This window comes from Momordica charantia (genome assembly GCF_013281855.1).
Source record: "Momordica charantia cultivar OHB3-1 chromosome 9 unlocalized genomic scaffold, Mcharantia_2.0 BLBB01000009.1, whole genome shotgun sequence".
NCBI classification, from domain to species: Eukaryota; Viridiplantae; Streptophyta; class Magnoliopsida; order Cucurbitales; family Cucurbitaceae; genus Momordica; species Momordica charantia.
Genome location: NW_028275167.1, coordinates 28,508,995 through 28,522,806, shown reverse-complemented (window position 1 = coordinate 28,522,806; position 13,812 = coordinate 28,508,995). Strand labels below are relative to the sequence as shown.

At 33.4% G+C, this 13,812-nt stretch overlaps 2 protein-coding genes across 4 annotated transcripts; one reads left to right on the top strand and one right to left on the bottom strand.

The window, feature by feature from the left end:
* Window positions 1–206: 206 nt before the first annotated feature.
* LOC111018709 (uncharacterized) lies at window positions 207–1,630 on the bottom strand. The gene is made up of 2 exons (XM_022294922.2): window positions 1,333–1,630; window positions 207–1,185 (listed from the first exon to the last, which is right to left on the bottom strand). Exons 1-2 carry the CDS (start codon window positions 1,469–1,471, stop codon window positions 368–370), a joined length of 957 nt encoding a protein of 318 aa, XP_022150614.1. The 5' UTR covers window positions 1,472–1,630; the 3' UTR covers window positions 207–367.
* Window positions 1,631–3,269: 1,639 nt separating this feature from the next.
* On the top strand, window positions 3,270–13,643 carry LOC111018764 (Glycosyl hydrolase family protein). Of its 3 annotated transcripts, none has more exons than XM_088117770.1 (13): window positions 3,270–3,406; window positions 3,735–3,781; window positions 6,164–6,210; window positions 8,875–9,127; window positions 9,711–9,915; window positions 9,999–10,089; window positions 10,207–10,352; window positions 10,736–10,979; window positions 11,269–11,373; window positions 11,493–11,675; window positions 12,011–12,215; window positions 12,552–13,044; window positions 13,271–13,643. In XM_088117770.1, exons 3-13 carry the CDS (start codon window positions 6,199–6,201, stop codon window positions 13,362–13,364), a joined length of 2,031 nt encoding a protein of 676 aa, XP_087973896.1. In that variant the 5' UTR covers window positions 3,270–3,406; window positions 3,735–3,781; window positions 6,164–6,198; the 3' UTR covers window positions 13,365–13,643. The 3 variants fall into 3 exon arrangements, with proteins under 3 accessions (XP_087973896.1, XP_022150694.2, XP_022150699.2); XM_022295002.2 differs by having other exon boundaries at window positions 6,164–6,214; XM_022295007.2 differs by lacking the exons at window positions 3,270–3,406; window positions 3,735–3,781; window positions 6,164–6,210 and adding an exon at window positions 8,182–8,344.
* Window positions 13,644–13,812: the final 169 nt, after the last annotated feature.

Genomic DNA, 13,812 nt, shown 5'->3' with positions numbered 1-13,812 from the left:
ACATAAAATTTGAAAATGCAGGAACCAAAATTAAAGTGGTAGGACCAAACTATTATTTAAAACTTAAATTATTTTATATATAATGTCTCGTTATACTTGTTCTTCAAAGTTTAATATCAAGATATTGGTTTTGATTCCATAATCTATTAAAATTTATCCAAAGTATAAAGGGTGTATAAATGGTCAGTAAAATTTGACAATCCCACTAATAAAAAAAGAAGTATTCTTATTACTTTCTTAATATTTTATTTTAATATATTTATTAAGTATTGTACAAACAAACAAATAAAATTTGAACAAGTTAGAAAAAATTATCATTTATTTCTTAACAATATAAATCTTGTGGGGCCCGTTGCAAACTTCGGCTTCATTTCGTCGCGAGCAATCCGTAATAAACATATGCGAAGTACGCTGCCACTGCGATCACAGTCGCCGCCGCCAGACTCGCCATCGCCGGCGACGGCATCCTTCCGACCGTGACGCCGCGGGCAAACTTTGCCGCCGTGGTCCCTGTCGGAGATGGAGCTCCGGTTCCAACCTTGCGCTCTTCTTGATTCTTAACCACCTCCTCTGTTTTGGATTCCTTCCCCTGTTCTGGGTTTTGATTTTCGATTTCTCTCTTCTCCGTTGGCTTCTCATCTGGGCTACCGATTTTCTCATCCTGCGACGTCGTTTTCGGCTCGCCGGAATCTCCTTGTGCCGGACCCTTCTCAGCCGCGGCGGCGCCCTGCGGCGGAGCTTCTTCCTTGGCCCCCGCCGAGGCTTGCTTTTGGAGTTCTGCAGACTTTCCCTTACCGTCATCCGCTGGCTTCACTGAATTAGAATCGTCCTTTGGAAGAGCCTCCTCCGGCGCTTTAGTTTCAGTCTTTGTCTCCGGCGTGGCGGCTGTTTCCGGCGAGATTTCAGGGGTTGGTTGTTCTGGTTCTTTGGGAGGCGGGGCCGCCACCGCCGTTTCCGCCGCCGCCGCCGCCGCCGTCTCTGCTCCGGTAATTTGTTTGGGCATTGTAATGGTTAGAATTCCCCCTTCAAATTTATCATCAATTTTGTCGATTAAGCAATTTTCTGGAATTGGGTAAGTTTTATCCAATTTTAACCATTTGTTATTTCCCGCGTTCCGAGTTCCGGTCACCGCCACCGTCCGTGTCCCTTCATCAACCCTAAACTTAAATTGCTGCTTGTCGAAATCTGAGAAACGATTCGATCACAAGAGAAACAAATTCAGAATCGAACGAAAAAATAGATCTACCAAAACAATCAACACGACGGCGACATTTTGGAACACGTTAATGAAAGTTAAAGAAATTAGACGGCGAAATGTGGTCGAGCTCCGACCTGTCAGTTCGAGCTGCAGAATATGGGCTTCGGTTTCTTCTTTCTCTTCAACCTTCGGAGTGAACGGCTCGTAATAAGCGCGGAAGGATTGGCGGCGGAGGGCGTCAAGTCCGCCGGTTCTTGGCCTCAGCGTCGTCATTCTGAGTCGCCGGAAAAAATGGCGGTTTTTTTTCTTCTTGTTGTCGGGTCGGGTCTTTTGGTGGGTCGGATTTTCTTTTGGTGGGTAAAACTTAGGGTTTGTTTGGTGGTATTTATAGGGTTTGGAATTGGTTTGCTTGGGGTTGAGATTATACCTTTTTTGGTTTCTTTGATTAAGGGGACAATATATTTCCCCTTTTGTGTAGTAAAGTATAACTTTTCAATTCAATTTTGCTTCCAAATGTGATTCAGTTAATCTCTTTTTCATTGCAAAGTTTTTGGAAAAAGTTGAGATTGCATTCTCAATAAGATTACTCATTTCGGTAGTTGAGAGTTGAGAAGTTTGTTTAAATTGTATAGAGAAATTGTATTGAAAAATTACTCCTTGTATTTAGTTCAATTTTATTTGAACTCTAACACCAAGCTCAGCATTCCATCCATTATATTAGTCGAGTCAATCCAATTCGTTCTTATCTCTCAATAATATAAGGATAACTTATGGCTTCGCGAACGGGGAGAGATTTGAATCCTCTTAGCAGAATAATTTTTTTTGTAATTCAACCACTTATGAGCTAGGTAGAGTTTTGACAAATTGAGTAATGTTGAGATTGACAATAAAAGTAAAAACTAATATTAATTATTAAAAAATTTATGGTCAAAATGAGCGTAGTTCAATGATAATTGAAATATATCTACAAACAAGAGGTTGTGAATTCGATCATTCACCCCACATGTTGTATTATAAAAAATAAAAAAATAAAACTAAAAATTTTATGAAAATAACAATCGTAATGTTGTTTAAGGACTTTCTTTAAACATCCCCTAAATCAAATTCATTCAACCCTAAAATATTAGGATTCATTTTAAAAAACAATTACTCGTAAATTTGGCAGCGTATATGAATTTTTACGTAAAATTTTCAATTTTATTATATTGAACCTTAGACTTAAAATAAAATTTTCAAATTTTGATTTCTCATAGACTTTTGAAATCATATCCTCTTATAGGCTATAACTTAATTTAGACCTCCGACATTGAATTGATTGATAGTTCTAATTTATCGTGATGTGCATTATTGATTTCATAAGGAACTTTCTCCCATCATTTCAATTTTCCATGTCCTATTTTCAAGTTTATTATATATGCAATAAAAATCATTTTGAAAAGTAAGGGAATTATGAAGATTAAACTATATTATATATTTGAATTAAATTTATCAACACATAAACTTAAGATTTTAAATCGAGTGGTGATTTATTCATCCTTAACAAACGCCAATATGTAGAGAAAGAATAAGATGTCTTAACTACTTAATTATGTCTATTGCTAAGATTGGCATATATATATATATTATTTATTTATTAACGAAAAGAAACATTTTTCACCGATGTACTTTAATTTTTTTAGAAAATTTGCTAGTCAATAAAGGAAAAAGAGTAGTAGTGACGCTTTTATACAAAGTAAACCATTGACACTTACTTTGAGTAGAAAAGTAAATTTCGTTTTTAATTTTGTTGTTAAATTTTAAAATTAACTAATTAAGCATGCCAAAAAGTCAGAGTTAATAAGGAAAATGTTGGCATAGTTGGTCTATCCCTTTTATACTATGTAATTGCCTCTTAAAAAATTCCCTAATTCATTTATTGGATTATTACAATTGGGATGAAAACTGTAACATTTTTCCAAAAAATAGAAAGGTTACCAAATCCCTTAAATAAAAAAAAAAGGAATCAAATCAGATATTTTTTAAAAAATAATATTATAAATGTAAAGAATACAATTTGTATGAATTTGGCACGAAAGCGACCGACGATCAATAACTTGTCCGTCTGGCTCAAGATTTCTCTCGTCTTAGAGTTCCTACTTCCGCAGCCGTACGGCGATCGCAAAATTTCCTCCGCTCCAAATTTCAACGAGAAATTCTGGAAAATTGCAGGTACGTACGAATCGACCTAACTCTGTTCCCTGTTGAAATTGAATACCGATTGCTTGTGGTTCTGGCAAATTTGAAGACGACGATTTCTCTTCAAAGATTAGAACGATAACGTGGCTTCGATTCGATTTCGCTTACATCCGATAAATTTGATGTACGCACGTTCGCATTCCGAATCGATGAATTTTTCTCTCTTTTTTTTTCTGAGATATATATATAATACGGAACTCTGCTGTGTCTCCGATTCACTTCTCTGTTTCTTTTTTTGCCATCCGATCTGATCTGTGATTTGTATTTTCCCCTTCGCTTCTTGTTTGCGATCGATCTGAAGAACTGTTCGTCCGTACCAGAGTGCCACCGGAAGATCTTCGATTACAGGTAGCGATTAAGCAGGTTTCTGATTCTCTGCAACATTTAATTTGTTCGATTCTCAATTTTTCTGATTACCACATTTCCACTTCTCATGCCAAAAAATAATAATAATAATAATAAAAAAAAAAACGTTCTAAGAGCAACTGCAACCGGATAGACATATCCACATATATCATATACGTATGATGTTTTGGAGCGAGAATTTAAACTTTTGATTCATTTTTGCCCATTTTCAAGTTTGTTTTTTCCTTTTAATCTTTATACTTTACTTTCATTTTAGTCAGTCAATTTTTTTTTTAGTTTATTTGCATCCATTCAGTCACTAAATTTTTCCAAAAATTTTGTTCATTCACCCTCACTTTTATCTCATTTACTGTTTGATAATTCAGCTACTAAATTTCTAGTGTGTATAAAATTTTATAAGAAAGGATCAAAGTGGTCATTATTTAAAATACATAAATTAATATTAAAATAAATATTTTGAAAGTACGGTAATTAAAATTAACAAATAAAACTACAGGATAAAAAAGAATCCGAACTAAAAGTAAAAAAGACAAAATAATTTTTAAACTTTCTCTATACTCTGTCCTCTTTGTAGTAATATTTTTATACAAGTTCAGTTTTGAGATGTTTTAGTTGAAACTTGTACTTAATTTTTTTTAGCACAACACGTGGGAATTTAACCCGTAATTTTTTTATCAATGGTAATATGTTACAAAAATTTAGCAAGAATTAGTATTAATATTATTTTTTTTCTTGAATATAACCTGTAGAGTTAGAAATTCGAACTTGATATTTAATCGAAAATAAGTTTTTTAATCAATTAAGCTAGCTTAGGAATAATGATATTTTAAAGTAGGTCAGATAAAATATTTAAATTTTAATGGCTTATTTTATATCAAGTGCGCTTCATAAACAACTATATTACCTACGATTGAAGGTTCATAATTTAGTGGGACCATTTTGATATAGACACACATGTATTTTTAAAATATTATATTTCAGGCTACTTGATGATGGCGTTTTCTTTTCTATGACATAACACATATCATTGAAATTTTTTCCCTTTCCCTTTGCCAAAAAGAATAATAATAATAATAAATAAATAAATAAATATTTTTCATTCTGTCTCTATTTGTCTATTTCTTATCCAATCCACATTTGGGCTGACGAATGAAATCGTGCTTGACATGATGTTTGTTGTGTAATTTGTGTGTGAATTATTTAAATAAATCGAATATAAAAACTTAAAAATATATGCAACAATTATTTAATTTTATATAATATAAAGTTATTTATTTGAGAAGATTAACAAATCTATAAATAAATCTACACACATAATGAATTCTCAACTATGAATATATAAGTTTAATACGATCTGAATCTCATCAACCGTGTTAATGTAAAAGATAATAATAATAATTATTATTATTATTATAACATTCAAAGTAGACTCAATCTTTTAAGATCCAATTTAATCACGTTCTTATTTCGCTTTTCTATTTTATGTTATTTATTTCGTTTTCTCTTCTTTAATAAAAAGAAAAACATAACTATGTTTTATATGTTTTATTTATAGTTCTTTTCTTTTTCTTATTAAAAGAAAAGAAAAAAAAACATGTTTTGTAACATTTGGGGTTCTCTCAAATTTTAAACTAAAAAAAGTAAAAATTTTATATGGAAATCGAGTATTTAAAATGTTTATGTTATATTTATTTTTTAATAGTTGTTATGCATTTTATAAATAAAAAATTATAAATAATATTTTTATCTATATTTCGAAAAAATTTGAAAATAAGAAGAAGAAATAAGAAATTTAATATTAAAAACGTTAGAAAAACAAGAAACATGAATAAGTATCAAATGCATAAAATTGAAAATGGGAAGTGAGAAACAAAAAACATGAATATTACTAAACAAATCCTTAGAGTTCATTTCATGCTTTTTATTAAGAAATTTTTTTCAGTAATATTTTTTTAGTACAGGTTTTTATTATAATGTTTTTTTTTTTTGGTAAAATTTTAGAAATAAAAGAATGACACGTTTGATACCAATTTTTTTTATAAAATATATTATCTTAATGTCAACCTGGATTTAATTTAATTAGTTAAATTTCTAACTCTGCATGTTAGTCTTATTAGAAAAAAATATTATTTTAACCCGATAAGCCTTTTAACTACAAATTCCAACAACAATATGGAATTCAATTATGTTTGGTTTTGCATTGCCCATAATTTTATAAAAATATCGTGCACCAAATAGACAAAGGGCTAATTTTACAGAATATAAAAAGCAATGCTATTTATGAAAATGAAACAATTTATTTTATAAAAATTTGTTTTTAAATTAACTTTTTTTTTTCCTTATTGGTTCTCTTCTTTTGTGTAGGGTTGTCCATTCACGATGCTTAAATTAAAGCTATTATGGAAATGGAGGCAGGTCTGTTTTCTTTCGTTTTCTTCTCTCTCATCATTTATCAATAATATCTCTCCATGCTTATTTGATTTTTTTAAAAAAAAAAAACTCTCTAAATTGAATAAATATCTATATTATATGCATATTTCAAAATCTTCATTATGTGTGTGTTTCTTTTTCCATATACTACCAAACTCCAAATTACAAAAAGCAAAAAATAATTATATCTTATATATTAAAAACTGTCAGGTGGAAGTGGAACCCAACTAACCCAACTGGCAATTGCTCCCTTCTATAATTATCCACCATAAAGTTTTTTTTTTTAAACAAATAGTTTGTCACTATAATTTTATAAAAAATAATAGTCGATTTACTTAATCACTTGATTAAGATTAAGGTTTGCTTGGTTAGTAATATTTACTGGATTCATTATTTGAAAACAAGAATCTAAAATACTTTATCATTATGATTTTCTAAAAAATAATAGTCGATTTACTTAATCAATACACGGTTAGTTCAACCATTGGTACCTTTCTGATTTATGATGTTTTTACTACTCTTTTTATCAAAAAGAGGAAAAAAAAAGATATATAAATTGCTTCTAAATGTTTTGTTGTTTCATAAATATAAATAACGATGTCATTTTCAAAATTCTGACAATTGTCTCCTCCATTATTTTTCTTACAAGACAGAGTATTTTAATTTAATAATTTATTTTAGTTCAATAATAATGTTTGGAGATTTAAACCTCCAATTTCATGGTCTAAAACATATATCTCAACTAGTTGAACCATGTTCATATTAGTATATTCATCATCACGGGTGGGATAAAAATGATTAAAAAAATCAATAAATGTCCATTTGATAGCTTTTCGTGTTCTATTTCTCTTTCCAAAAAATAATATAAAAATTTGGTCACCGAATATATTCATGTTTATAGTTCTAAGAAAACTAGAAAGAATAAACAGAAAACGGAAAACAGGGAATAAAAAACAAGTACATTATAAACGAATTCTAAATGTGTATCAATATTAATTATAATTGGAGAAGAGAATGATATAAAAAGAGAGCCCGAAATATATCAGTGATAAGTGGTTCTATTGGTAATTATTTATTTATATTTCACTAAACAAAAGTTATCTTTTTTATGGTTTTGAATGAGTATTTCACTAATAAAAATAAGGGGGAAAAAGTGACGGTAGAACTTTTTCATTTGTTCCCATTATAGATATATATATTATTTTCTTTATGATGGATGATAAATGTGTTGAACATTAAAAAATAAAATGAAAAATGTCTAATCATTATAGATTAAAACATCAAACACAGGTTAAAAAAATTGTATGGTCTCTATAATTTTATTGAAATAATGTTAATAATTCAATCACTATCATTTCAAATGGATAACAATTTAGTCCGTCAGTTTTTGTAATAATTAGTTTAAAGTTTGTAACGATTTAACCTCTATCGTGAAATTTTTTATTTTAAGATTTAGTAAAATTTCTTATATAGATAAAGTAGCCGGAGACTAAATATATTTTTAAATTAAAAAGTCTAGTTTCATTAGATGATAAAAATCGAAAAATCATAAATTTTAAACTATAATAACTAAGTTTTAATGTTTCCAACATTCCAAATCGTTTGATGGAGTACAAATTCCAAATACGTTTTTTAACGTAACAGATAAATTATAATTAGCGTCTTGAATATATGAAATTGTAAAAAATATTTCTTTTCTTTTCTTTTTTTTTTTGGTTCGTTTTTGGGAAACTGAAGTAAAAAGTTGAAAATCGTTTTTTCTGAAAATGGCGGGGACCTTGGATTTGTGATTTGCCCCACAACTGTGACTGTAACTCAGAAGACACGTTGAGGTTCAGTAATGGCGTAAGAAAATCCCAAAGAATCTCTCTCTTTTGCGTTTTTTTGCATTAAAATCGCAGCCCACCACCCACGTTTTAGCTTTCTCTCCACTTTTACCGAATCACCATTCCCATTTTTCCCACACCTTTTTTTCTCTTTCTTTCTTTCTTTCACCACTTCAAAAGTTCTCTTCGCCTTATCCAAAGTTCCTCACTCTCTTTTAAACCACTATACCATTGGCTTCAATCCCTCTTACGGTTTTTTGCTTCCTCCTACTCTCATTCAAACTTTCAGGTAACATCTATCTCTCTCGATTTTTGTCGCCGTATTTGCTTTTTCTACTGGTTTGTATTTGATTGGGATTCTGAAAATGGGGTTGAGCGGGAACAGAAACTGAAATTAGTGTCTGTTCTTCGTTGATTCTAGTTTGGGTTTCTCTTTTTTCCTTCCATTGGGATGCGTGTTCTTCGGTTTGTCTCCAGAAATCGATTGCGGCCTCAAAATTTGAAAGAAAACAGAGGCAACGACGCTGGAATGTGAGGGGTTCAGAATAGAGAAAAGAACCCGAAAAAGAATGAAGGGATACTATTAATTAACTTACTCTCTTAGGTTACTTCTAGTTCTAAAGGACCCATAAATTAGAAACTTAAAGTTGGCTTAACTGAAGAACTCTCATAGCATTTGGAGCTTGCGATTTCGGGCAATTACCGATCGTAAGAGAGAGTCTTCTTTCTTCTTTCTTCTGTTTTCTGCATTTTCTTGGCAACCAAGTACAATGTGCAGCAAATGGGTTTAATTTTGTGGAGATTTTTGGTCTTTTTCAGTGTGGATTCACCTCTCAGAAAAGGAAGATGGCCCAGATTTTCGTTCAGGTGGTTGCGATTCTGTGCTTGGGTTGGTGGTGGTGGGCTACAACGGTGGACGCGGAGTATTTGAAATACAAAGATCCGAAACAACCAGTTGCTGTTCGAGTTATGGACCTTCTTGGCCGAATGACTCTGGAGGAGAAAATCGGTCAAATGGTCCAGATTGACAGGAGCGTTGCCAATGTTACAGTTATGAAAGATTATTCCATTGGTAAAGCAATAATTTCTCTCTCAGTTTTATGTAAATGCTCGAGTTTTTATCTGAAGTTCTGGTCTAGTATAGTTCAGAGTAGGGTTTGGCGTTTCTTTTCCTCCCCATTTTTACATTTGATTCTTGTGGCTAAAAGTTGGGATGGCAAATAAGTTTCTCTCGCCCCTTCGTCGCTAAATATAAATAGATGCTCTATATAATATCTTTGTAGTGAATATTACACTTCTCTGAAGATCAATTGAGATCATTTTCGTCATGTTAAAGTACCTTTTTGTGTATTGCTTTCTTCTTTTGCTCGAGGGATCTTTCACAAAGTTTCATTGTTACATGTTATTAGAATTATATTCGAAGTATTTTTAGCTTTATAATGTTGTGAGTTCTGTAGTTTTGAAATTTATTCAATAAATATGTATATGTGTTAATCTGTTGAAGCGATGTGAAATTCATGGTCAAGGACACATAATCTAGAGTTTGTATTCATGCAAAACCCAAACAATAGCTATGAAAAATTTGATTATCAGAGTAAAATGTAAAATGACAAACTTTTTCTGAAAGGGTAGCATGAACTGTGAAATTTGTACAGGAAGTGTGCTAAGTGGCGGGGGAAGTGTGCCGCTTCCTGATGCTCGTGCTGAAGATTGGGTGAACATGATAAATGAATTCCAGAAGGGCTCTCTTTCTAGTCGATTGGGCATCCCAATGATGTATGGCATTGATGCTGTTCATGGCCATAACAACGTTTACAATGCTACCGTATTTCCTCATAATGTTGGACTTGGAGCAACCAGGCAAGTGATTGTCCTTTCCTTATGCCCTGCACATAAGAACGTCATAACCTCTTTACATTTGTTCTTTGCCTCTCCCTTAACAGAAATCCTGACCTAGTTCGAAGGATTGGTGCTGCAACAGCACTTGAAGTTAGAGCTACGGGGATTTCTTTTGCCTTTGCTCCATGCATTGCGGTAAACACATTATTATCTAAGACTTCCAAAAACAGATGTTTTGTTGAATGTTGCACAATTTGTTTTAGTGCTGGATTTGATATATAACAGTTTCTTTCCCTTGAATCCATCTTTTAGGTATGTAGGGACCCGAGGTGGGGGCGATGTTATGAAAGCTACAGCGAGGATCCAAAAATTGTGCAAGAGATGACAGAGATTATTCCTGGTCTGCAAGGAGAACCTCCTGCTAATTATCGGAAGGGGATTCCATATGTTGGCGGAACGTATGGCCTTAGAAGATGTAGAATTTCATTTTTGTTTAAAATATTAAATTGTGAGTTCATGCATAATGTTTCCTAAAAGGCTCTCCACGCCAGTTAGGAAATTTTTTGCCATGAAAAAATATGCAGTGGAATCAATAGTCTCATGTTTCTGATGATCTTCTAATCAAGGGAAACCCCATATGGTAAATAAATGTGTAGGTCCATTTTAATATAACATTCTGAAAGTTGAACACTGAAATGTTGCAAATTTAGGAATGTAGCTTTGCATATGCTCATCTGTGAAACTGATGTTCTTCAACCAAATTGCAGAAACCATATCTGATTTGTTTGTTAACTTTCTCTGCAAAGTTAGTTTAATATAGTTTTGTAACTTTTTGTTGCAGAAAGAAGGTTATCGCCTGTGCAAAGCACTTTGTGGGAGATGGTGGGACAACTAATGGCATCAATGAGAACAATACAGTTATTGACTGGCATGGACTGCTCAGCATTCACATGCCTGCCTACTATGATTCGATCATCAAGGGCGTTTCATCGGTAATGATTTCCTATTCCAGTTGGAATGGGGTAAAGATGCATGCAAACCATGAGCTCATTACTGGCTTCCTCAAGGGCACCCTTAAATTTAAGGTAGGTCTGACCATTTAAATTTGTTTTTGAAAATCGTTTGCTGATGCGCCTCAAGGGCAGCCTAGTTGACAAGGGTTTGGGGTCTTTTGGTTATATCGATTTAGAGGCCTCAAGTTTGAACATTCCGATGAGCTAACACTAGAAATCCTTGATGTCTCCTGGATATAGGGGAGCAAAACTCCACCTCCCGATTATCAGAAAAAAAAAAAGGAACGTTTGCTGATGCACCTCTTCTGAAATTATGCCACTATCTGATGTTGGTTACTAATTTCACTTTGTGCATTTTCAGGGTTTTGTCATCTCAGATTGGGAGGGCCTGGACAGAATTACTTCTCCGCCACATTCTAACTACACCTACTCTGTCCAAGCTGCAATTTTAGCTGGCATTGACATGGTTGGTGGCCTCTCTTTAGGGAAAAATAACATCAAGTTTGGACTGTATATATGACTAATTGGATGCAAAATTTTATAATGGAAGTGGGAGTATTTAGGCTTTGGTTCTGTGTTCTGCAGGTCATGGTTCCTTACAAGTATACAGAATTCATTGATGATCTTACGCATCTAGTGCAGAGCAATGTCATCCCAATGGATCGCATTGATGATGCTGCTGGGAGAATTTTATCGGTCAAGTTTTCAATGGGTCTTTTTGAGAACCCCATGGGAGATTACAGCCTTGTCAATGAGCTCGGGAGCCAGGTCTGACTTCAAACTATAGCAGAATATATAGCTAGTGTTAATTTTAATTGGTTATTAGTTTGAAAATTAGATGGGGGTCATTTTTCTTAATGCCCTTCACTTCTCTAACCTTATCTTAAGGTCCGATATAACCTTCTTTCTCAATCTAGTACTACTAATTAATCCATTCATCCCCTGACAATGTGGTATAATAAATTTCATGACAAAAATCTGATTGTTTTCATGTCTAAGTAAACGAGCATTCATAGGAAGTAGGTAGTTATTCACAAACCTTCTCATACACCTCTGTGGAGTGATAAGTCTGATGGGCGTAATATTGCATCTATGATTTATAGGAACATAGGGACTTGGCAAGAGAAGCTGTGAGGCAGTCGCTGGTGCTGCTGAAGAATGGGAAAAACGATAGCCAACCGGTGCTACCCCTTCCAAAGAAGGCCCCTAAGATCCTGGTTGCTGGTACTCATGTTGATAATTTAGGATATCAATGTGGTGGATGGACAATCGCATGGCAAGGGTTCAGTGGCAACAATGGTACAAGAGGTACGTTCTTTTCTCTCATTCTAACATAACCATAAATCAAAGGTCGTGAAGATATCTTACTCCTTTCTTAGAAGTTGGAGATTCAGGACCCATCCTCACACTTGTTGTACATAAAAGAATCATAAGCGGTTAAATTATTGCTTTACGTGCTTTGATAATATCTCCCAGCAAAATCCAACCAGTTATCAAGAAATGGTATTTTTACCATTTACTCTATTTTAATTATCACTAAACTCATAAGCTTTTATTAATATTATTCTCTCCTTTATGTTCACTCACTCTTCAAGTTAATAAAAAAAAACCTTCCCTTTGATATTTCCTTTTCCCAATTTTCAGGAACCAGCATTCTTGCTGCCATCAAATCAACAGTCGACCCGAGCACAGAGGTCGTATTCAGTGAGGATCCCGACAGCAACTTTGTCAAGTCTAATGACTTCTCATATGCCATTGTTGTCGTTGGCGAAATGCCGTATGCCGAGAGTGTAGGAGATAGTACTACGCTCACCATGTTGGATCCTGGTCCAAACACCATAAAAAATGTTTGTGATTCTGTAAAGTGTGTGGTGGTAGTCGTTTCTGGAAGGCCAATTGTGATGGAACCATACATTTCATCTATTGATGCTCTTGTAGCAGCTTGGTTACCAGGCACCGAGGGCCTAGGAGTCACTGATTGCCTCTATGGAGACCATGGGTTCAGTGGGAAGCTTCCAAGAACATGGTTTAAATCCGTTGATCAACTACCAATGAATGTAGGAGATCCACACTATGATCCACTTTTTCCTTTCGGGTTCGGACTCGGAACTGACTCGGTCAAGGACCTCGTCGCAAGGTAACTACTAACTGCTCCACATCATCCTATGATTTCCATTACTCTTCATTCCCTTGTGTTCTGTTCTGTGAATTGCTGCATCTTGTGAATTCAGATTCTATTTTCATGCTTCTTCCTGCTCTCATTTCTCACCCCTTGGATCTGAATTCCGATTCTAACACTGTTTATCTAAATTCAAAGAAAGTTTTTCGATACCTTTAAGATGTTGATTTTGTTTCATCCATAGGTCTACATCGTCGGGAATTCGTGGAACTGCATCCGTTATTGCAACAATCATCGTTGCTGCACTCGCCATTTGTATATTGCAGGTACAGTTCTAAGTTCTAACCAGCAGTAGTCAGCCGTAGGCACTAGTTTGTTCTAAACATTAACAATTATTTTTAGGAAAATTTGAATGCTCGGCCATTTATTCAGGACCCCTGAGAATTTATGGATTGTAATTGCAAAGGCCTCTCTGTTCCATTCATCTTCATATCATCATATCCTCTCTGTGTAGAAAATTTCTTGGTTTTAAAATAGCATGAAGCTCATGTTATAACATTTCATCATTATATGATATCTATAGAATTTTAGGGAGAGACGTCCACAGTTTTTTTTAATCATCAGATTATGATCTCATTGTGTATAACTTTCAAAGTTTATTGATGTACTTACGATTATAAAATATTAGAAAGAGATTAAAAAAGTTACAATTTAGTGTAGATAATTTTTTGCAAGTAAAAAGAAACAAAATTTAAATGGCTTTTGTGATAATAGCATATTTAACAT

What these genes read in the sequence shown, in the direction of transcription:
- LOC111018709 (XM_022294922.2), bottom strand. Translation starts at nt 1,471, where the DNA reads ATGACGACGCTGAGGCCAAGAACCGGCGGACTTGACGCCCTCCGCCGC. An exon ending in TCTGCAGCTCGAACTGACAG is followed by an intron (nt 1,186 to 1,332) that starts GTCGGAGCTCGA and finishes ATCGTTTCTCAG; the next exon opens with ATTTCGACAAGCAGCAATTT.
- LOC111018764 (XM_022295002.2), top strand. Translation starts at nt 6,179, where the DNA reads ATGCTTAAATTAAAGCTATTATGGAAATGGAGGCAG. An exon ending in ATTCCATATGTTGGCGGAAC is followed by an intron (nt 10,353 to 10,735) that starts GTATGGCCTTAG and finishes TTTTTGTTGCAG; the next exon opens with AAAGAAGGTTATCGCCTGTG. An exon ending in TTTTAGCTGGCATTGACATG is followed by an intron (nt 11,374 to 11,492) that starts GTTGGTGGCCTC and finishes TGTGTTCTGCAG; the next exon opens with GTCATGGTTCCTTACAAGTA.